At 34.5% G+C, this 25670-nt stretch overlaps 1 protein-coding gene across 2 annotated transcripts in view; it reads right to left on the minus strand.

The window, feature by feature from the left end:
• Positions 1-923: 923 nt before the first annotated feature.
• Positions 924-25670, minus strand: part of LOC113499718 (uncharacterized protein CG43427-like) — a 97797-nt gene continuing 73050 nt past the window's right edge. For both annotated transcript variants that reach the window (XM_026880296.1, XM_026880295.1), the window contains exons 3-4: positions 9444-9644; positions 924-2080 (exon numbers count right to left, since the gene is read on the minus strand). In XM_026880296.1, the coding sequence (XP_026736097.1) occupies positions 1898-2080; positions 9444-9644 (384 nt within the window). In that variant the 3' untranslated portion in view covers positions 924-1897. The remainder of the gene's footprint in view (positions 2081-9443; positions 9645-25670) is intronic.

Below are 25670 nucleotides of genomic sequence, written 5' to 3' on the forward strand. Positions count from 1 at the left end.
TCAAAAAACAACCTTAAAAGTACACTAAATTAAGTCGAAATTTGAGAATCTTATACTTATTTCGAACTGTAAATTTGTTTGAATGGGATTTGTATTTTAAGCTGTAACTTTTAGCATTTAAGGTTGATATTGCAGTGTCACTGTGATATTACTCAAAAGTGTGGTAATTTTTTTATAGTGCGAGTTTCTGGCCAGTATTTTTATGGCGCCATTAAATGGTAGTTTGAGAAAAAAAAATGCGTAAAACAAAGATGTTTTGATGTCGGTAAACACGGTTTTGGTAATGTTCTGGGGTTCAGTGTTTCACTTCCTTATTCATTTATTTTTGGTTCAATACCACATACAATCATTTATCTTTTTTACTCATTATCATAGAATTATTCCAAAAATGTTTGAAAAATATTTAATATTATAGAATTTGGTAGTCTCTAAATGACATTAAAAAACTTGTAAGCTGATTACATTGTTAACAGATAATATTTTTTGTACTAAGTATACTTTAATTCTGTTCACACAAACGCGTTAGTATTTTAGTAGAAAATCACTCATAAATGTACTAAAAAGTGGTTTTCTTAATTACCTGAATCATGAATATTAACTATGTATATCAACAGCGAAAAAATAGTAATAAAATCAGTGGGGCATCGTAAATTAAAACGAAATATTTTAAATATCTGTTTCTAGTTCTCCTATCTAAATATATCTACACTAGCTGTTGCCCGCGACTTCGTCCCCGTGGTTAGAAGATATAAGTTATGATTTATACCTACCCTGTTTTTCCACATTTTTCATTATATCTTCGCTCCTATTAGTCGCAGCGTGATGGTTTATAGCCTAAAGCCTTCTTCGATAAATGGACTATTCAACACAAAAAAGATTTTTCAATTTGGACCAGTAGTTTCTGAGATTAGCGCGTTCAAACAAACAAACAAACAAACAAACTCTTCAGCTTTATATATTAGTATAGATATAGATTTTCTCCAAATACAGTCTTCTTTCTGCTCAAATGCAGAGTTTAGACCTAATCGAAAAAATACAATTTCAAAATAAAAATACTTTTAATAATTATGCCTACAATAAACATTTTCACATCAACACAAGTTACATTAATATAATTATTGTCAGATAATCACGTTCTTGGTTGTCTCGCAACTATAAATAATAACAAATTAAATAATTATACAGTTTAGTATCGGCGAGGCAAAGAATTACCAATAGAAGATACTATGTACATTGAGAAACAGACATACGTTATTATATTAATGTTATATTTGTGATGCAATGTCATGAGAACTGTTTAACGTGAGAATTTATTGTTTGAATATTAAATGGTAATATCTATGTACATGTTAGTTATCAATAAATAGTTACACAGAAGTGAATTCTTTAGTTCGTTAGGTTTTTCAGGTTTTGCAGTGAGTAGACAAGAGATTTCGTTGTTTTTATATTTTGATTTCTATTTATAAGGCCCTTTGGCATTAAACCACACATCATAGTATGAAGCAGTCTATTTAAAGCTAAAATGAGCCATTTAAATTTGTTTCTAAATTTGTAATTGGAGTTTTTATTTGCAGTATGGTATCGTGTGCTGAAAATCATAACCACCGAAACCAACCATCGGAAATTCGCCAATACTTGAAAGGGTCGTTTCGATTAATTGATTTTGTTTGACTTCATCACTACGGAATTCAACCTTGCATCGCGGAGGTTTCACACACATTCAACAAGCACTCGTGGATCCAATGCTTGCCCTAAGCGGAGACGTAACCTGCGACACGGCAATGCGTTTGGCGTGGTGACCACCATCACTCAACTATCCGTACCCCTTTTTTAAGGCCCATCATCTACCTATACGTGCTGTCAAAGATCTTCTGTTTATTCTTAAGTTTAATTTAAGCTAGTTGAATGTTAAATTGGTAAGTGTAGTAATAAGTACGTACCGTTCTTCAAGCATCTCGTTGAAGGTCTTGGACTTGGCGCGCGGCTGGCTCGGCTCGTGCTCCATGCGGCGCACCTCCACGCAGCGCTCGATGATGTGCTCCACGCGCTTCCGCCGCGACGACTTCCAGTTGTCCAGGTTCTGGGAACAAGAGATGACACCGATGATTATTAAGTGTCTTGTCCTGAAGTTTAATGGGTCCAAGAAAAGTATTGGCTGGACAAAGTGAAAAAAATCTATATTAGAGCGTATTTATCAGAGCTTTTTATCGGAAGCCTTGCTTTAGTTTACGTATAATCTAATAAAAGGATAAACACCGATTTAATATACAAGTTGGGATATATGTAAAACATAAAAATTGAGGCGTTTATCAACCAGCTGAACTGTAAATTGATCAATTGATAAGCACAAAACAACAGAACTGCATAATCAAATATTAATTGCAGATAAAAATCTATTTTAATCGAACCCAGTAAGCCTCCGACACTAATTAATACACGATAGGAAAACTTACATCCCGAATTTTCTGGCGCAAATTCCGTATTTTTTCCTCCATGTCCAACAAACAATTAGAACTACAAAGTATCGGCCGGTTTTCCCGAGCGAGGACTGTTCACTGATGCGGATTACGGATGCATAGCTGATCTTTAACCTAATTAGTAGCGCGGGGTTTCATCAGATATCTACTGTTTACTGATTTAAATGGAGTCACGGCTGCTCCCCGAAGGTCACGGCTTTCCACTGCTCGCTGTTACCGTTCTGACATTTCTGTACAACTTTCGCTGAATTCACTCTCATCCGCATTATTTAACATGCTCGTGAGGTAGGCGTGACATAGGTATATTGATGAGCATCTACATTTTTTAAATACTCTATTTTTTTGTAATTTGTATTTAATATCGCTGGGACGCAAGTACAGTCATTCATTTAAACCTTTTGAATTGCCTTGTTTACTTGAAATAAGAACTTCTTGCTTTTGTTTTTTTTAAACGGTCACTAAACGATTTGACGATTTTGAAAAATAATAAATGAATTTCTATTTACCAGTACACATGTGCGAATTGATGATCAGTTTACACGAAGTTGAAGCCAAGCATAATATTGACACGAGTCTCGATCACAAACATGGTTATGCACGAAACCATGAATCACTTCTATAGGTAACTGTAGTGTATTTATTGATAATTAATTCTAGAATGGTAAGTGTATAAACAGTTTCTCTGCAATTAATATGACGTTTAGTCACGCTCTCTGCGTCTGGCCAAAGTGGACACCGGTGACGTGATAATGAGAAGCGAGATTGTTATCCTGCACGTTTACCCTTTAAAGTTATTAATTAAAGTATTAAAAATAAATTGATTCAAAAACAGAAAGAGTTTAAAAGTAAATCGAAAAACTACCGAACACTTAGGAAGGGTGGGCAATACAAAGAACTGTCTGTGTAAATGGATTTTGATTTGATTTGACTATGTACCAGCCTGTGTATACAAAAGACAACTGTAAATTCGAACTTAGCACTAATTTACGAGGGTGACTATTTTAAATTACGTCTTGAAGTTGCAATCATTTAAGCATTTTCTTTTATCGTTAATGTTAGTAGTTTGTAATACGACTTGCTTGTAAAGGGAATGTAAATAGAAAAAATAACTTAATTGTTAAGTTATAAACTCACAAATAAATATATTCGTGAACCTAATGTTTCCCAGTACCCGTAATTCTTCAATCTGGAGCAGTAGCCCAGAATACTTCAATATCTGACCTGACCAACCATACCAGCAACACACATGTTCATATATCAGTGTATTAATTGTAATGCCTGTAGGTACATGACCAGTTCTCGATAGAGAGTGGATGGATCTCGAAGGCATGTCAAACATCGCGTGCGCCAGTAGCGAAGGTTTTTTTCTCAATTTCGCTTGCCGCTGCTGGAGTTAAACGTAGCTATTTAGTAGAGATGCGCCGAATAACTATTCGGTATTCGGTATTCGGCGTATTCGGCAATTTTTTCACTATTCGTATTCGGCCGAATTATTCGGTTTGGTGCCGAATATATTCGGTTCTTTTTTTTCCGCCACATTACCCGATGTAGAACTAAAAGATATAACTAATTCTGTTATAAGTCTACGGAATACTATAAAAAAATTGTTGAGTTCAAAAATACTTTAACTCAGTGTTTATTTTTAGCCAAAAATCAACGTATTTATTTCTTAAACAACAACACTTTACTTACAACTTTCTAGTCAATATTTATTTTAATTTTAAAAACGCTTTAATCAGTCTTTAATCATAAATTATACTTTTAGACCTCCAAACAAAATATTTCAACCATAGAACAAGATAAAAATCCATACTATAATATTATAAATGCGAAAGTAACTCTTTCTGTCCGTCTGTTACGCTTTCACGTCTAAACCACCAAACTGATTTTAATGAAATTTGGTACAGAGATAGAGTTGACCTTGAGAAAGAACATAGGATAGTTTTTATCCCGGACTTTTGAAGAGTTCTCTTGCAAACGCGATATAACCGACCTCGACGCGGGCGAAGCCGTGGGCGAAAAGCTGGTAATATTAATTTCTGAAACTAAACAGTTAAAACTTAAAAAATAACATTTTTTTTTAATGTTTGATCTTGCGGGCGGCAAGTAATGACATGTTGAAACCTGTTTACTAATAAATTAAAATAAAAAAATTGTAATAAAATTTTGAACCGAATAGTTCGGCCGAATATTCGGTTCGGTAAACTTTAAACCGAATAGTATTCGGCATTCGGTTATTCGGTGAAACCACTATTCGGCGCATCTCTACTATTTAGTGTGGTGTAAGTAGTGAACGTAGAGGGGAATAAGTCGTTATTAGTATCATATTTGGAGATTATAAATTAATAAGGACAAATATTTGGAGAGGAGGAGAGTCTCATTTAGTGTTTTTTGAACGAGGGTAAAATTTTGTGAGCAGGAGAATAAAAATTAAATAAAAATAGAGAAATGATAGGTTTTTAAAAGATATGTGTTGAATTATATGGTGGCCAAGTAACAGATTTCGAGAAGTAAAAATCTTTTACTAAAATCTTTCAGGGATTAAAAATATTTTTTATTTTTGTCAAAAATGGACGACTTCTTCCTTTCTACGACAATATTTTGTTGATGGATTTTTCCACAATAATAATAAAAATAGCCTTTATTTTATTTAACATTCAAACAGGTTGAGAAATCTTAGTTCCTTATACAAACGAATAGATAAATAAATTACTTTAATTAAAGAGTCGATATAAATATTCAATGAAGGGGTTAGACGTCAAGATGTCAAAAATGAGATCACTTCCGTGAGTTCGCGTCAGCTTCTAATTTCCACCGAACTGGAAGGTGCCTAGAACTTAATAGACCTATTATTGAGTAGTTGCTAGGAAATACAGATATTTTTAAATCGCACACCAGTTGCGCAACTCTCTTGGCAGCTTAACGACGGCTAATCTCGGCTAATCTATATAATGACAGCAATAACAGTGAATGCTAAAAACTAAAATGTAAGAAAATGTTCTTGTTTGGAATTCCTTCAAAATTAGTATATTGGTATGCCGATTGGTCGGTTTATTTTTAACTTGCTGTAAGGAATTTCTGGAGTTATCCGATCTGACGGGATTTTTGTAAGGGACTGTTGGGAGCAAAAAGCTGCGCGATTACAAGAATTGCACATTGAAGGGATGGACATGTACAATGTCCAATTCTCAGAACCACAAAAAATTTAAAGAAGCATTATTTACATACGAAAATCTGATATGCAGTAAACGTTAAATGTATTCTCACTAATAAGGAAACGGCCAACAGATAGAAATAAACGTAACTAGTATATTTTACACGAAGAAAGGGCTTTCCCATAAAAGGACAACACCAACGAAGCTAATATTAATGATCTAGAAAATGTATGTATTACAAACGAGACACTAGTTAGACATCTTTAATTGGCAACAAAAACTAGTGGTCCTACAAAAACAAACAAAAGTGAAGATAGTCGAGTCGTATAAAGGGCGGCTCATTACCCGGCGGAAGTCGACGGCGGAGGCATGCACGCAACTTCCGGTGCCAGTGTGAGCTTTGTTATTGTTTTGTTACGTGCCGATCGAGGTAATGGCCGGCAAAATGGCGGCCACATTCTGCGTAATTATGAGATGCCTCAAATGTTCACAGAGGAATCTGTCATCGGAGTAATTGCATGAAAAACTTGGGAAACGGCGACGTTAGACGCGGCGTTTTTTAAATGATTGGAAATTGTTCGTAATTAGAATTGATGGACAGTAACAGTGCACATCAGCTAATATTAGTTGTGAAGTTATCGTAAGTATTACACAGGAACTGAATAAAATAAACACTTGTAAATAATATGGTCTTAGCCAGTCTTAGGTCAAAAGCATAAATCGAAATATATTTACATTGTTTACCCAATATAGACAAAAACGATTGTTAACTTTGACTTACATTAGAACGTTAACCACTCAGAAATATGGTGTCATTTACATATACATTTCTAAACATGAGTTATAGAACTGCGTCCAGAGACAAGTATATTTTGGGCATAAATGTCAGGAAATACATGCAAACAAAAACAAGGCACTCGCGAGGATTTACGAGACATAAATCAATACCCACACGGCGCCATTAACTAAGGATTATGAAATCGTTACACGTGGAGCTGGGTTTTTCAAACCAGCTGCGCACGCGCACTGAATATACCCGATTCGAATGGGTAGAGATTTTGTAGTATTTCATGTACTCAAGTTTGTTGTTAGTTTGAAATCAAATCATTTATTTCGTTTTTCTTTAAGGCAAATTATAGTTAAATCTAAACTAACTTAGCCTAGGTTTCAGGCAAAAATGATCGGAGCAGATATTAATTGTTGACTTTAAGGTTACAATTAGCGCCAAAGAAAATGTATGAAACTTGATAAAGTACCGGCTACTGTTTTGTATTAATTAGGCTGTAAAAAGTAATTAAGTGACAAACTCTCAAACAATTGACGGTATTCCTGCAATTTTCGACTACATCGGAAGTCAAGTCATTCATGTATTTTAGCAAAAAAGTGATAATCTTCTCGCCGGAGCCACCGGATTATTTTAATTACATCCAGAATGATTATCCGTCACCCATATACGAATTATACAAGACACAGTAGATTTGTAGTTACACAAGTTTAAATTTTTGTTGTCTGATGGAGCGGCTACTTTAGACTTTTCAAGAATATTGGAAATTGGAATACTAAAATGATCATTTGGACAAATCAAAGATTTCAAAATTAAAAATATATGGGATGGAGATACCGAATTATGACGTTTAGGAAGTGTTAACTAAAGAGAGAAGATCAAATCAATATGACTTGATTTAAAATGATGACGAAGAAAAAAACATTAAAACAGCCTTTATCCTAAGTTCAAAGTGGAATATGGTGTCCAAATATGTTAGTTATAACATAAACATAAGTTAACGAGTCCTGTGCAAATTGCCGCGACGCACTTAACACGAGAGAGTTAGACCACACGAGTGATACTTAACCTGAAAGCTACCATTAAGACTAGAGACTCGGTGAAATACCTAGGTAGGCAAGTAGGGACCACTCCTGGTGAGTAAGTACTTGTGTTTGCTTAATTTTTGCTGACGATAACCTTGCATCTTGCATTTGAAACGAGTACATAAACGAATTGAAGTAAAATTATTTCACAATTGAGAAAAAAGCCGTCTTCATATTCAGAAATTGTGACCTCCAAATCCTTTCACAATTGAAGAGTATTTATTAACAGGGTCTATAGAAATTACCATTAGACAATAATTTAGAGACATAAACAACCTTCTGACTCACAATACTACTATAATTTGATACCGTGAAATCGATTAATCGAAATTGATGGCTGCCTATCTTAAAAATCCATAAATCACATTGTCCTATGTAATAAGGGCCTAATCTTATGCGTTATTCTCTAACAGCATCTTGCCTGTTTTGGATACTGTCTTCTTCTAACTAGTTTTCTCCAGAGCTGTACTGGTTGTCGGCTTCCAGTTTTAGAAGAATGTTCTCAAATGTTTGTCCATCCAAACTTCACTCCATTTATAAGGATCATATTATCTCTAAATAAGGCTTTATTTTGTTTGGTAAAAGCAGATCAAGCAAGTATCTCAGTATAGTTGCTAATCGGTCAATCCCTAGTTTTATGTTCAATGATAACCTAAAATATCTTTCAACAGTCATGTTGTAAGAAACGGCTTCCTCATCGGTCTAGTAAAAGTGTCGGCAGAAATAAAACTGGTGGAAGTATATACATTTGTTGGTGTTCCAGATGGTACATACATGTATCTATGTATGTACCATCTGTGTCACCATAGCAAACAAGACTTGCATAACTGATGCGTTCCCATACTTTGAATAAAGCATGTGTCAGGTTAGTCATAGGTTGAGCTGTTTAGCTGAGTATGTGTAATTAAAGGTGAAGAATTATTGCAATGAGTGGGAATTACTTCATAGAACTAAATGTCGTCAATGAGTAATTGTTTATTTTAATTGACGATAAATAAGATTCCATGAGAGTTGAATTATGGCAAGAATTCAGTAAAGCTCGTGACAGAGGTACTGGTCTCCACATCATCTTGACTTGACATCTTAGTCAAGACAATTTTGAAGCCACTAGTTCTTACTAGTGAATTAGCATAGTTTAGTTTTCATCTATAATTAAATGGGAAAAGGCCAGGCCGATGATGATTAAAGAAAATCAAGAGACAAATGGATCACAAGACACAATTTTTAAGTAGAAATGCATTTAATGAATCATGAATGATGCCCTAATTTATGGCTATTATCAAGACTATCATAGTCTCCTAGAAAAGATAAGCAATATATTGCGACTACCTTACACAATAATTTCCAAAGCTTTGTGTAAAGAAATTGATAATAATAAAAAGAAATTTGGTATCGAAGATTATGACTTCGAATATGTTATCTCAATGATATTCTTGTTAAGATTAATAACGTTATCTAGAATATCTAGTGTCAATGTGCAAGTTTATTATGTCTGCATTGTATGTATTGATGCCTATCTTCAATTCATGTACCAAAACTGTTGATGAAGATATAAGATGTTAAATATGATCACTAAAACATTAGGTAACATTACAGTCTAAAGCAAAATTACCTGGTGCAATAAGGGTGACCCGAATCAGCCTATAGGGTAACGATAGATAATATTTTTTTATACTCTCTTCACCACATCGGCACTTGATGTCTTCTAGAAACTATTTGAGAACTAGAGGAACTGTGACAAAAGCAGTGGCGGCACTGCAGCGCAATAGTGCTTATCAGTTATCACCTTATTGTTTATCCATAATCAAACTATCTATATATTTAGACCGGTATTCACCAACTACCTGTTTTACAATTCTTGCCGAACAAATTCGTCATCACCCTAAGGCCTTACCCTACCCTATTGTCCATCTACCATCAGCTGTATAGCAACAGTACTCACCGACTGCCAATCCTCCTGCCTCTCGATACGAGCAGGATCGGTCCGCTTGGCGAGCTCTGCCCTCCGCAGCTGCTCCCTGGCCCTGCTGCCGAGGTCCGCCGGGCCGACGCGCACGAACTGCAGCGGGTTGCCCGCCGGCTTGCCCGGGATCACAGCCGCCGTGTGCGGCCGCGTCGCCAGGAAGTCTGCACTGTCTGTTGTCTGGAAAAGGAAAATGGTAAATTAATATTTAGTTGATTAAAAAAATATATATTTACATATAAATACAGTTCAGCATAAGTGTCGCCAGGTCAATCGTTCAATTTACATTTCACAGAGAAGAGGGAAATATAATGTAATAACAAAAATCTTCCGTGATTGATGTGTGAAACGATAATATTCAATTCTACGTTTGAGTTCACCTGCTTGCTACATTTGCTTGAATATACGATTCAAAGATGTTCAGGAACATGTGAACACAACACTTATCATACGTTTAAGAGTGATATAAATCAATTGTACTGAACATTGTTAGTTAGAACAATACATATAAAATACATAAAACATTTAGTTAAAACTAAACGAAAACGACAAACGTAGAAATTCACTTAATAGGTAGCTATCAAACTATTTCTTTAAAAATAAATCCGTCTAAGAATCTTATCTCGGTATTTAATAATTAATTTAAAATAAGGGATTAAGATTAACTGTTGTCCAAAATACATAATAATATGAAACTGTAATCAAAACTTCTTTACGCTCATAATCAAAGAGATTGCGAAACAGATCTTGATACGAAATATGGAAGGTGTGGTTCCATTAAAATAATCACAAACCTTAACTGATTATATACAATTATAACGTTATTCGTGCAGTTATAATGTTCATCATAGTGTGGTCAATACTTATACGAGCGTATAGCCCAATGGTTGAGGTCATCATGCAAAGACCGTGGCGCGGGTTCGATCCCCGCGTATGACGATCCACGAATACTTGTTCTGAGTCTGAGTGTCTTTGTTCACGTGACTTGAATGTTTGTGAAACCCTCGCGACACAGGGATTAAATGACTTGCTGTAGGAGTCGTTTAAAAAAGGAAAATTAGTACATGATTACAAGATTCTAAACATTTCCGTTAAAGCAGGTGCGGTTGATTCATTGTGTGGTTTTACTTCAGATTAGGTATTGTGTCATTCAGTGGTCTACCAATAGCTCTTAAACTTTGTCTCTGACAATTGAGGAAGCGAGATAGAGCTCTACGTAGCGTATATCGGCGTCTCTCTTCCACGCGTGCAAGTGTGTTAGTTTGTGTGTTATTGGTAGATCCCTGTTCCGTATTATTGCATCATAATACGTAGTTTTCATATCTACAACTGTCAGAAACTTGTGGGTGTTTTCTAGAACCTATCCATTTGTATTTCCTACTTGAGATATAATAATATCTAAAATAACAATTGTTAAGTGATGACGTATACTTCAGTTTTACAAATAGTTATCGTTAAGAGATCCTTATTTATGACGAGACAACAGGTCTAGGAAAAGGTATAAAAAGATTTTATTGGAATTAGAAATTTAAGTATTTTCTATCATCCAAGCGTTAATAATTCACAAGATAAAGAATCAGTGAGGTAAAAACAAATCGTCAGAAAATAAACTTGTCAAGTACGAGTCGGGCACTGAATAATTGGTCTAGCACGAGATACAGCCTAGTAACACACGGACAGACAGCGGAGGGTTAGTCATTTGATTTCGTTTTTACGCTTTGGAACCTAAAAAGCTCAAAAATGCGACCTATAAATTTCTTTCTACGTATTCCTATACACAATAAAGGTCAAAATTTAATGGTATGTATCATTTCCTTGATTCCGTTATAAAATCAGATTTTGTTAATTCTCCACGGTCGGGCCGCCGCAAATTGGGGAAATTCACTAAATCTCTGATAACATCGCTATATAATTAATTCTGACTTTACTTGCGTATTTATAACCGTAAAATGTGTTTTAACTTAACTGTTTTATTTTAATTTTGTTGAATATTAATAAGATATTATCGTTATAAATATTATATAATTCTGCGCCAAACGAGTATTAATCTTTGGATGTATATATGTACTTATGAAACAAATTATTCATAACCTTATTTAATACAATAATATAAACTATGTAATTTCTGTATTATAAATAAAACGAAATTAAATTAATATTTAAAAGTCTTTAAAACTATCTAAATAAAATTTCCAGTCCTTTGAAAGTACCGCACAACCGCACTAAGCTTCGCAAATCTGCGCAGGCGCCGCTAACGTCACATCTTCAGAACATCATTAGATCACAGCGTTATGCAACAGTATTAAGATAATTAGATGTATTCATGTTATTAATGTCTGAATGTCTTAATTAAGTCGTAAAAGTTGGACTTGTAATAACACACACTTCACGATTCGATTGTTTTGATATTGCTATTGAAGTTTAATGACATATTATTTATGTTTAAAGCTGTAATCCAACATGACAGCGCTATTAAACAAAAGTAAAATTTAGTTTATACTAATTTAATATTATACGACGTTTTTATTTTTACAGGCTATTTTTAACTCATGTGCCATAATTCGGCATCCTTTTTCAGTTCAAACATCCAATATTATGGCGATTCTAATTCTACTTATACTCTATTTTGTTGAGGTATTTTCTTTTTTCTAAGGGACCATTGAACCATCACTCACATTAACAAAAGTCTAATACCTCAATAGTTTAAAGACAGTCAATAATATACCCTTAACTTATCTAGACTAAGGTTAGGTTAAACACCTGACATTAGACATGGCGCCACAATAATTGCGCGCGCGCATTCGATTGCCTCCGATTATTGGAGACTGTCTGTTTACTTACATAAAGTAATTATGGAGAGGAAAACTTACCTCCAACTGTTAAAGCAAGACAGGAGTAGGTGTGGGAGAGAGATAGCGCTACTTGTCGTAGAGCTGCATCTCGCTCCCACAATTATAAGTCTATGTTTAAGTGTTAGTGGCAGCATGAGCCAGTTTATATAGCGGTACCCATCATCTTCCTTATGGATAAATAATTTCTTTAAATCATCTTCGTTTTGCGTTTGATTCCTAGATCTGTACGGTGTTATCAAGCCTTATTACTGAGGGTAAGTTCTTTGGTAGTGTCATCAAGGTTTCAAATTGACGACAAATTAAGTTCATGTTGTTTAGACCTTAGTGTAAAGTGATAATGTGCTTGATATGATATTAAGGGTGAACCCATATGGAAGGAGCAGGATGGCTAACAAAACGGTTTTGCCTTTTCTGTGGCGATGTTATTAGAAAGAAAAAGAAGAATAGTATAATATCTGGGACATTCTAAGACGTCTAGAAACCAGCACTTTAAATTAAATAACTATTTTCTAATCAAATAATCACCATACTTATCTGAGTTGGTTCCGGTTTACCTACAACATTTTTCAGTTTACTCAAATCTGAAATCAACAAAAAGTTATCTAACTCAAAAACATAAAACTACCGTTCAGAAGTTGATTGACAAGTGAACTGTCAGTTCCAGTTACACGATCGTTTGACCTGTCACGTTACAATCGTGATCATTGTTGATCAATATCTTATAATACACGATTTGAAAGATCTGTTATTTAAAACGTCTGAAAAATAGTTTGAATGACAAACCAGGAAAATTGCTCAAATAATTTTACCGAAAGTGCAGCCACTTTTTTGGACTTCGAAAAAATGTAGCTTGAAATTTATCAAGTTTAAATTATAGTTTAATATTCTCTAGCTAGCTTTATGATTAAAATGCCACGATCTCAACAACCTAATTGAATATAATTATACAATTAACTATTCAATAGACGAAAACAACGAAGATAAAGATAATCAAACTGGAAAATCAAAAAACCTTTGATGGAAAATGTACGTCATTAGTTTTCCAATAATTACGAACAACAGCAAATTGATTCATTCACAGCATTGTTTAAATAAGACTTCTAAGTTTTCCCTGTTCCTCTAAAATATCATTCAACAAGTCCAAGGAAGTTGTTATCTAGTAAACTGTACGAAAAAGTATATAAATAAACAAAAACATGAAGATCATTGACGATTGAACATGGCCAGACTTTTCTGTTTGGTTTACATCTGAAATTCTTAGTAGGGCAATAGTTTTTTTTTGTTGTGGCAAACTTGCGTTTGGATTTGGCTATTGACGGCTAAGGAAAATAAATTTCAGTTGAATTACCTAGTGGTTTTTTAATAACCCGGAAAATGAAATACGTATGAAAATTTCTTTTTTGTGTGACATATTTGGATTCTTGCATTTTTATATTAACGCCAGCGCGTAAATTTCACAAAGCCAGACTAAGGCAACTTCCCATACAGACACGATTGTTTATTGACAACTTTGTACTTTGTATTACTATTAAAAACAAATATTCTTAAAAACTTTCGCTTGTTGATATAGTAAGTACATTACGGTGAAAATATGTCTATACGGAAGCTACTCAAGCTTCCTACCCATCTTAATAAAACCCATCTTGTCTACACTTAAACAGCACTAGAATACTTATCAGTCCTCAATTTTAAATCGACGCCATTTTATTCAGGCATCACCGCAAACCGACATTTCCTTCACCGGATGAGCGCGACTTATTGCATTTTAAGTGATGTTTCGTAACTGCCTACCCCAGATAGGAAGGAATAGCGTAATATTATATTACAGACACTGACTTACATAATGCCAACGAAGTATACCGCGAAAAAGAGAAAATATTGAATAGAAAATTTTACTCGATACTACACAAAAGAGGTTGGTTGTATTTATTTCTCCTATGTTGTTCAATGTCATGTTCCGCGGCCATTAATACTAACAAAACTCTAAATAACGAATTTCGAATTGTTATTTTTTACAACATTGGTATTTATTTTATGTTTCCTAAATATTTGACTTTCAACAATATTTATGAACAGCGATCACATTTAAAAATGGAAAACAAAAGAGGTTACGTTCGTAATTTTTTATGATGTTGGTATTTTATTTTTATGTGTTTTTTTTTATTGAGTACTTTTATTTATGAGACGAGAAACTGTCTGTGAAATATTGTTTTTTTTTATTTGAAGTTATTTGATAGAAAATAGAGGATGCGGTCATTGTTGCCAATATTTATTTTTGTTACGTTTGAATGCGTTCTTGACTGTTTTGTTTAATATTAACATAGCGTATTGTAGAATCCATGTTACAAGTATTTATGGTTACTAATCACGTATGTGTGTCTGTATTCCAAACATGACTTGTGTTTGACATAACGGGATCGCTCACAGTTATTAAATCTCTTTAGACTCTATACAAATGTTTCAATACATTTCTGTGCTACATTGTCAGAAAAACGAATTTTAGAAAAAATTAATAATATGTCGTGGAATACATTCGTTAAAAATAATAGGTAAATTTTAAGTTTCAGATCTAGAAGTAAGGATTGCCGGTGCAGCGGGATTGTCCGAAAGGGTTACCGTGGCTTAGGTACACGGGCAAAGGAAAGAACATGGGTGGGGTTTGTCAGTAGGAGTCCATCCGAAAAAAAGTGTTAAGGATTAGCAGTCATATCTTGTGAGTTAAAAACAACTATACTTCTTGCCAGTAGTTTTCTATGTATAGTATACCCACATCCTATTCGCATACGACTCACTAATAATGTCCCAGACATGAAACATTCCCACAGTGGGCCATAACTAACTGCAGAACAATTGTCTATGATGGCAGGAGCATAAACAAAACCCTACCTTCTTGGATGGCATTGACATGGTTGGATTCCCTCATTCATGGGTTTTTATAATGTATTTAACATGCAGATGCGTGATGTACGTGTGTTTGTCATTGAAAAGTACTCACTGCCGATAAAAAATATTGTCGTTTTTAGAGTCCCGTATTCAAAGTATAAAAACGGCACATATTTTTATTATGGGTTGACCGTCTGTAGCTAGTCTGTATCTTGTGAACCGTGATAGATACAGTTCAAGTTGTCACAGATAATAAATTCCTGTATTCAAGGTTTCGCTATTGCTATGGTCTGAAATTCGATGGATGATCGATTTTACTGCGAATTTATTTGTTTTCTCGCAGGTTTCCAACAAATAGGCTAATTCGTATGAAACCCTCAGTGATTGTGGCTATTGGTAACATATTGTAAAATTCAAGAGTTATTTTAGTAATTATAATTCTATTTTGATTTCAAAAAATATGTACATAGTCATAGTCAACATCGTTAGTGGGTAACGTAATAATTTTATCAGTACTGATTTCATTACATTATTCATCATGATGACTATTAAAAACTTTTCTATTTTGGGAAGTATGCCAGTGTGGTAAGGTATTACCCTCAGTTGCCTTTGCCAATTATGTCAAGAAGGCTAATTATAGCTCACTGCAACTGTTGCAGGCAAGTGTGAATGGTGGGTAACCACGAACGTTCATTACGGGTTAATAACATACCCATGCTCATATACCATTATGGCCAAGTAGTTCAAGTCATAAAAATCATCTATATTTGACTAGGTGCCATTACATCAGCAGTCATCACGCAACTCATGGCAGTCAGTACCTGATGACTCCAAACACTCAGATAATAAATATTCGCGGTGCACGCTAACATTGCGTAACTCAACAATTTGTTTAAAACAGAACCGTTTCAATACGAACGCTGTTCTACGAACAGTGAAAGTGCATAAATGTTAGAAAATATTTACCAACAATCTGACGACAGCCGTCAAACACGACACTTTCACTATCAATGGCAATTACAAAACAATCGATCGGATCCCGCCCTGCGATCACGAACCATAGATACTGTCGATACGAGCAGGGCTGTTAGGCATTCCCATAGATACGTTAAACTTACTTTAAAAAGAAAGCGGAATCCCGTGACAAAGTTCACTCCGGCAGCTGCATTCGGGATTTTAAATTTAGAACATGCAATCCGTTGGGCGTTCTATATTTCCGTTCGGTATGCAGTTTAAATTTAGAACCAGACTTAGTTCACTGTTCGACACTGTCGTTTGTCACTCGCTCGTTCTATTTTTAAATATCGATCGAAATTTAAAATTGACTTTAAGTTACGTTTAGTTCCATGTATCAAGTGCGATGGCTGCACGGTTACTGCGCTGAGAACTAACTTTCGCAGTTTTCCAAGCTACTGAGAGAGGGGAAAGTAACGTGTTGTGATAATTAATGCATTATTTTAACTGTGGAAACAAGCGTGGTTAATTGATACGTGGACTTGATCTTGCGTGTTCACCGATTATTACTTGCAGCGTTTTGTTATTTCGACAGAGACACGACAAGACAAATGCATTGTGTCGGATATTATTTATATAGATTTGGGTGTTATCAAAAACATGCCTGTCTTCATTAGATGGGTGCTGAAGCAGTTAATTCGTCGCGTGTTTGCTATGATTTTTGCTGTCAATCAAATGAGTGCGAGTAAAGTATAAATGCATGTGATTAGAAATGAAATCGAGTTACTTTCCTGCGATGACTTAGTACCATCATAACGATATTTCTTAGAGAAACAAGTTAAAGTCGGTTTGCAATTATTAACTATAAATCGTGTTTGGCATGTAATTGGTGAATGTTTTATGTAATATTTACTTTCAAACTGCACTATTTATAATTAATTACAAATGGATTAATTGCGGTTATAAAGCTTTATTTTAATTGCTTATAACTTGTTTTATAAGTCGTATGTTATTTTAATCTTAGTATGGTTACTTTGAGTAATTTAATTATTAGTAGAAACAATTGAATTCCTTCACATTGTAATATACAGGTTTGTTCCGAGCCATTGTCTGCGCGACTAGTTTTTATAGTTGTCCAACTAGTTTAATAACTAGTTGAGTACATATATTGACAGATTTATAACGTAGAGAATGTTTGTGACCAGTTTTTTTTATGTTTTATCGTTGTAAAAGTGAATGCAGCTGCTCTAGGGCAAGGCTTGGTACCTAGTTTAACAATGGAACTAGTTCAGAATTATATCTGCGTGAAACTGAAGTAGTTTGAAGTGTATTTTGTAGGACTTATAATCATTAATCATGCAAGTGAAAAATCAAATCAAACCCAACCAATAAAGTGACGAAGTCAAACAACACTATTAATTAACGATATTAAACGCAGTTGATTAAAACACAAACAAATGATGAGATCAAAAAAATCATATACACAGAAGTTACGAAATTCGATCTTTGAGATCAAAGCCTGCTCAACTCAGACCACACCCCTTTTGAGATAACAACTTCACTATTTTTATTTTTTAAAGAACATCAAGCTTCATGAACAACACATATTACTAAAATAAACCTAGCCATTACAAAAACAACGCCAAAAAAGAAAAAAAATCAATAACACTTACCGCTAAACAAACAAAACGCGATCGCCGTTCGAAAATCTAACTTGTCAAATCGATCGACTGCGGACTGCGGAGGTCTGCCCTAAGCCGTGGTTCACACATGAACTGCCTCCTGCCGTCCAAAGCTTTGCTACTTTCACCAAAATCGTGAGCGTTTTGCTAAAGCTTACACGTAATCGAGTATGTAATGTGTGTAAGTATTTTCATGCTTGTGAACGTGGCTTTACTTGCAAATCGCTCTTATACAAGTTTGGTACGTTTTATGCAGTTTGTGTTGAATTTTAAATGGCGCTGATGTGTATTGTGGTTTATAATTGTGGCGCCTTTAATATGTATGTGACCCGATTGGGTTTGCAACACGGGAATATTTATATCAGCTGTTTATATTTCATGTTTTAATTAAACACTCCGCTGCATGTGTCTTGAATGCATGTATGACTATGTTAATCTTGAGTCAATCTTGTTTAATTCTAAGTATGAATAATCGAACTAAATTGCTTTACACCAGAACATTAATCATCACTAAGTAATCAATATTATATAACTAAAAAACTAGATTTATTATCTTACATAAACGTCATTAGTCTATCCAGATATTCGAAAATCAATTTCTAAAATTAAACAGTAATTGTTGTTTTACAAGAAACATCTCTTGCGCAGCTTATTTAACATAGATCGTGTATTACATGTGGGTTGCGCGTGCGCACCTGCGCGGACAACTCTCACCGTAATTTTTATTATGATGCATATATTTGATTACAAGGATCGCAGATAAACAGTGTTTATTAGTTGTTGCTGTGTAATTATGTGGAAACGTGGGTACAACGTGCTAAATGGATTTAATTTAACACCCGTCCCCACCCACTGGTGATGACATACACGATATAGCGTTGGTAAGGTATTTTATAATTGATTAGAATTAGTACATTATTCAATATTTTTCATCATATTTTATCAATATTCTACCGTTTTTAACATAACTCGAAATAAAATTGGGAAACAAGTAAAACATTGACGACCACGTGGTGGGGGCTAAGTAGGTACTATACTTTTTTAACCAAAATTACATTCATTTTACTTGTCATGCGACAAAAGTGCCTTGCCCTTTCATGAATCCATTGCTGGCTGAATTCTTTTCACGATATTCGCAGTTTCTTTTAAATAGATCACTGTAGTAAGTCTGAGGGCTGGTCAATGTTATGACTCATCACTTACGGCGAATGTATGTTTGTATTAGATCAAACTGTTCGTAATACGATAATACAGGAGATCTTATAAAATAAAACCAGCTAGATGATGAATGTCAGGGTCAGTCACACCGCTTGTGACCCCATTGTTACGCAATGGCGTGGGTGGTGTGATGGCACTCGTGTTTCGTTGTCTCATATTGTTTATGGGTATGGTATTAAAGAATTAATTTTGTTTATGTGGTGTTAGAAGGCTTGGAAAACATGGAAGTTTAGGAAACTGTGTGATGAGGATTTTGTCGGGCCAGCGGGATTGTCCAAAGGGTTACCATGGCCCCGGTATAACAAAGGGCAAAAGAAAAAACATGGGTGAGTTTTCGTCAGTAAGTCTGACACTCCCTTCCGCTCAACCCAAAAAGGGAGGACTGTGATGAATCCCCATCGGAAAAAAGGACTTGATAAGCTTAAGTATTCCTAAGTCGGTCGTTCCTAGTAAAAGATTTAGCGCACTTAAATTCAATTTGATATCCTTCTAAAGACGTCTGAGATCTTTTACGTTTGAGTTATTTTTAGTTTTTGGCAGCTTTTCATTGCTCCATTGCATGCGTTTACTATTTATCCCTTCTCATCTTTCAAAGATTTATACACTACAGCATCTAAGAAAAACTGTCAGCCTTACAATAAGACAGTCTTATTGTTTTGTTTGGGGTCAGTAACACGTCGCTTGACCCTATTGTTGGTTGCGTAACGTCAGCGGGCGCGCGTGGGCCGGGGTTGCGTGCCGGCGCGTATCTCCCGACCAACTGATCATTGATCATCGGAGTAACAGATAAGTAGACTGTTGGTTTAGGAATCTGTTGGATGGATGATGTTCTTAAGTTAGATTATGATAACGAAGAAAGAAGTTCTTATGACACTGGACTTGGACTAATTTTGCAAGTCTTACTTACTCCGATGGCTCAGCGCCCCAAATTGTGTCTTGGCCTCTGATACGAGAGAACGCCACTTTACTTTACACAAAAGTCTATATCTTGTGAATAATGGATTTGACTTCAATGGTGTGCAAATAAAATATTGTTGCGATAAATTGAATCATAGCGATTAAGTTTTTGATTTTATGAGATACTTGGACACACATACATTACATTTTATGGTATTAAGGAGAATAAGTATGAGTAAATACAGAATCTCTACGTAAGTATTATAAAATATTCAACTCACTTTGAAAATACAGTATATACCTAAAATAAACACATGTAATACTATGTCAGTACGTATTACACCTATGACGTAATTAACGTAACCTCTTACACATCGGGAATCAAACTTTGACCCGAGAGAGGTAATAGAGAAACTGCGATATTCGATATTGGTGTAAAATTCGATACAAATGATAATTTTGATGTAAACAGATATTATTATGTTGCGGAAAGCGGAATATTATGTTCGGAGGAAGTTATCGTTGCTCAAGTAATTATGGTTTCTAATGGAGAAAAACTTGCGTTAATGGTTGTTGTAAGTGGAAGTTATTTTCACCACTCTAATAAAATTTTACAAGAAAATTACTATCTAGAGTATCTAGATATAATTTAATGAAGAAAAAAAATATTATTTATTTTAGGATTTTTGAGATTGCTTTGAATAGTTATTTTGCTAAACCATTTAACAGGTTTCAACGAATTAATATAGTTAATTTTAAACTTATTATCTGAACAAATGCGAAAAAACATAAACCGGCATAAAATCATCTAAATTAATAATAACTTCGTAACTTAACTCCAGAACTTTATTTTTATAACAAGCCCATCACCTCTTTTATTTAAAACATTCAAATAAAGTCCCCATAACTGTAATAAAATGTAAATAAATGCTATAAACAGTAGTATAATATATGTAGATTATACAGGGTGCTACAAAAACACTGATGACCCTTCTGTAAGCGATCGAGCGGTCACATTTTGCTATGCACATTACAATAACAGTTGGCTGTATGGAGCGTAGCATATCAGTAGATCAAGTTGGCACAGACTTTAAAAAAGGGGAGATTTTTTTTCTGATCTCCTAAATTCTTAAACCGGTTTCAAAAAGGAGGTTTATTCTGAAATCGGTCAGTATGGAGGTTTTTGTAATAATAATATAATGATTTAATTACTATGATTTTCTTGAGAAAAAGCCAGCTTGCATTTCTGCACAAGGATGAAGGCGTATAAAGCAAAAAAAAAAAAACATAATCGCAAACATTTGTTGAACGATTATAAACTTTTCAAATAATTATGCATTCACTTCTAGAAGCCATATTTATTATTTACTCGATAGTTAAGTAAATTGAGCGTTTATGGAAGCTGTGTTTAGTGATTATTTAATTGTTCGTAACTACTACTGAGGAATTCGCAAAAATTTATTTATAAACAATTATATGAATAAAGCAATCAAAGAATTAAATAAGGCTGATAAACACTTAGGGTTCCATATCTACAAAAACTGTTAGTTGGTAAAGCCATACATGCATGAGCAATCAAAAATCAGTCAACAAAATGAAAGAAACATAACTTGTAAGTGTTCGCTGTCCAAAAAAACAACCAAATATAAAAATAATTTAAGATAATTACAATTGAACCAGCAAATACAAAACACTTCAGCTGCAATTAAAAACCTATGGAACCTCCTCAGATATACGAAACCATTTCTGTAAAAGTTCGACTCACACTTAACAGATTTTTCCTCTAACTCTCTACCTTTAGCCATCGTACTTTCTTTACAAGGTGCAACTGAGCGATGAAATAACAGTTACATAAATTAACTGGACAGTGAGCAGTGTGAAGGTCAGTGACCCCTGCCATCTCTCTGTGTGATAACAAGTTCATGTGCGATTACTTCAATCAATCAATGTTTATCTTATTCTATTATAAGACCTTTGATGTTTTGCATGCATGTAAATATGAGATGCCAGACATAGTGGCAGTATTATGTGTTTTTTGAGCGAGTTCTGTAGCGCAGCATATGTTTTTTTAACAAATATTATTTATAGTCGTTAAGTCGTGAGAGCGGTAAGTAAAAATTAAGTTGAAATTAAGTTTCTACTTGTCATTTGATTACTGAATACGTCATTTAGATACGTTCAAAGTCTTCAATTAAAAATATTTAAATATTGCCTTAGTTTCTTTTTAATTCTTTCTATAGCAGATCTGCTGAAAGAAAATTCATTTAGTGATATCCAATAACTTCGTACATTATTATTTCCTTTATAAACTTGTGTGTAGCTGTATCTTGTCTAAGTATAAGAATAAATTGACTATAAGAAAAGATAATTCAATCAAAAATCAAAATCATCTTTTCTTCTTGGCAAAGGAAAAAACCCTATAAGTGCTAAATTGGGTTACTAGAAATTATATTTCTGACTGACTCATTAGGTACCTCTCACCTCACTCAAGTAGTGCTACTGTTTCCCCGGCACTATGCGCGGGCGCAGCGCGTTGCAGTAGGTCATCGACCTCGCTATCGGTCAGACAGTATTTGCTGTGCAGCGCGATTGCCGCGATAACTTCCTTCTGAGCTTTACTCCAGATGCAGTTACTGATATACTAGGTGTTAATGTACCATTTCGAAATATATTGTTTGTTCCACTTTAGGTTATCGACTAACATAAAATCTTGAAATAAAAACCGGTCACTTGCAAGTCTGACTCGCGACTCGCGACGGCTTCCCTTGAAATAGGCTAAAGAGAAGCAAAAAGGTTGGGTGGCGCATAAAGAGGGTAGGTACTCATGGGTCTATCCATCATGGTTCATGGAATTCAAAGTGGTGACGGACGGACAGACAGTCTATACTAACTTATTGGGTTCAACTCTTTAGCTTCTTAGTAGCTAAATTTGGATAAATTTCTTGATACTCAATACTCAATCATTTATTGCATTCCATTATGTAGAAAAAAAAATAGAGATCAATATGGACTCTCCTGTTGGGCACTGATTTTGACTGCCAGTTTGTAACCATACAATCTTTCTTATATGTAATCGTAGTAATGTTTATACATAATAATAATTAAATCTGCAACCGATTAGGTTAAAAAAAACCTCTTTTTTTAAATTCAGTTTCTCTTGGATAACAAACATCTTAATTCAACATCAACTCAACAGCAGGTGTTGCTACTAATTACAAGTTTATCAAGTGAGTCTGCAATCAGCGCGATGTGAGATGACAAGCAATTGACGCGAGGTTTTTCTAGTTCTCAGAACGACCACAATGAGTGTGGGAAACGTAAACAACGTCACCGCATACATAATTGTGTTTTACTAAACTACAGGCTTATTTGTATACCTAGTGCTAAACGTGAATAAGAGGGATTGTTGGGAATGAATCAAGGGATAGCCTTGAGTTTTAAGTATATAATTATTAACATTTAAGTTTGACGTGTCTGTCTGCGTTAATGTAGCATCATGTCTCCCGAACGGATTGAGCGATTTCCATTAGTTTATTTTATAATTTGTATAATTCGATGTTTGATGAAAATCGTTAATCTGTTTTGGCATTCGGGGTGAGAGTTTTTACTGTAAGGTTTTTTTGTAAACACATGTTCCTTAGTGTGTATTATACTTAAGGCAGGTTTGATCTAGCAATCTCAGGATATTTCAATGATTACTTTATAATTTGATAAAAGATTATATTCAAAAAATCACACACATTTCCACCTTTAAAACCACCTCTATCGAGTCTTGCATAACTATCCAATAACACTTTCATTTCAATACCCCCATATGTTCACCATTACACACCTCACCAGGAACAGACACCACGAGCCCTCGGAACAAAGCCGGCAGTCACAGCGCTGCACTCATCGATACATCTGGTTGCATTAATCACGGCTTATCAATCAGTTATGATGCGGAATACATCTAACTGAATTTAATGTGGGTTCAAAGAGTGGTTTGTTTTGAAAATATATGGAAAAGAATACAAGATATAATCTTGTCTAAATGTGGTCTAAATGTGTCCTACTATACAGTACAGAACTCATACTTAAATAGAACTTATTCCCGTGAGATATTTTATTTCTGGGGTATGAAACGGTATTTATAAAGGTAAAAAAAAACAGAAAATTTAACTTTACAAGAATAAATAGAAATAAAAAGTTTAAAGGGACGATAGAATTCAGTTACTTTGTTTGCTTTAAATATTAATGATGCCATCTTAATAAAGTTATGTACAATTGTATACAACAAATCTACAACTATCACATTCACACATAAACCATACTTAACCATAACATTAGTATGTCAAACATGTCTATGGGAAAACGAGTGAAAAACACACATACATCCATACACAAAAGAGAATCGACATAAAAAAAATGATAGAAAATCTATTACAATTCAGAATGCGTCGACAAAATGACAAGTTATTTGTGTAACAGTATCGGCGCACACGCATCGCCCCACTTCCACTACTTTTACTGACAGTTAGTGACAGCTAGTGTAATATACGTTGGTTACAGAAGTACCACTACATATAAATGTTGCTATTTTGCAACATTGTACATGTATAAACTACAGTTTTTCTTATCTATACTAATATATAAAGCTGAAGAGTTTGTTTGTTTGTTTGAACGCGCTAATCTCAGGAACTACTCAAATTGAATTTCTTTATTTTTATTTTTTTTATCTTTTATCCACGCGGACGACGTCGCGGGCAACAGCTTGTTTGTAAATAAAATGAACGACTGAGTATCCCGAATGAGATGGATGAATGTAAGGGAGAAATGGCAAAAAATAATCAAATTGCTGTTTTACACTTTAAAACTCGAGAACCACTGAACAGTTTTGGAATCATTTAGTTGTGGTGTGTACAGATTTTTTTTACACTTTAATTACTACAAACATCCGAGCAAAGCCGAGGGCAAACAAAAAAAATCGCATTTAACTGCTTTTGCCATTCTCTATACTTAAGTATGTACTTCTGCACATACCTTTAAAGACTCCACCCGTGTGTACAAAAAGAAACATAAAACCTCTTACGAGCGAACAGACAAACAAATAACTCTCCCATTTATTACTAACTTTCAAGCGTACCTTCTAATGTTTCAGAGTCACTTCGCCTTAGTCATTGTCAGTTACTTTCGCTGAGGGATTCTGAGGGATTGGGCTCGGTTTTAATCCCTTGTCGACCCATTGTGTATCAAGTTCATTATACGTGATTAACTTTCTAGTTCATTAGGATTAAATACACGTTAGTGTGATATAGTTTAAAGCCTTTATAGTTATGTTTAAGTTACGAATTGAACTGTCCGTTTTTGAGGCCGTGTGTGTATTTTTTTATGTTTCTTCAAGTTTTTTTCGTGATTTTCACAGTGGGCTTTTAAATAGTTGTACCACTTAAAGATCTTAAACACATTTAAGGTAAAAAACGGTTAAATCCGGCGGACAAAATTCGCTACAAGCTCATTATTCTGCTTACCCTACCTCCAAGTATTAAGACCAGACCGATATACTTCCAACATAGAAAACAGTAAACCATAAAAGGTGACAGATCACTATCAAACATTTCTCTCAACCATACATTGATTATAATCAAGTGTTTTCCATGTATAAATGAAGCCATCAACCACCAACACGTCAGAAGCGTTCCCATGACAACAATAAACAATGTATGTGAACAATAGTGGCA

The sequence above is a fragment of the Trichoplusia ni genome, chromosome 12, assembly GCF_003590095.1.
Source record: "Trichoplusia ni isolate ovarian cell line Hi5 chromosome 12, tn1, whole genome shotgun sequence".
NCBI classification, from domain to species: domain Eukaryota; kingdom Metazoa; phylum Arthropoda; class Insecta; order Lepidoptera; family Noctuidae; genus Trichoplusia; species Trichoplusia ni.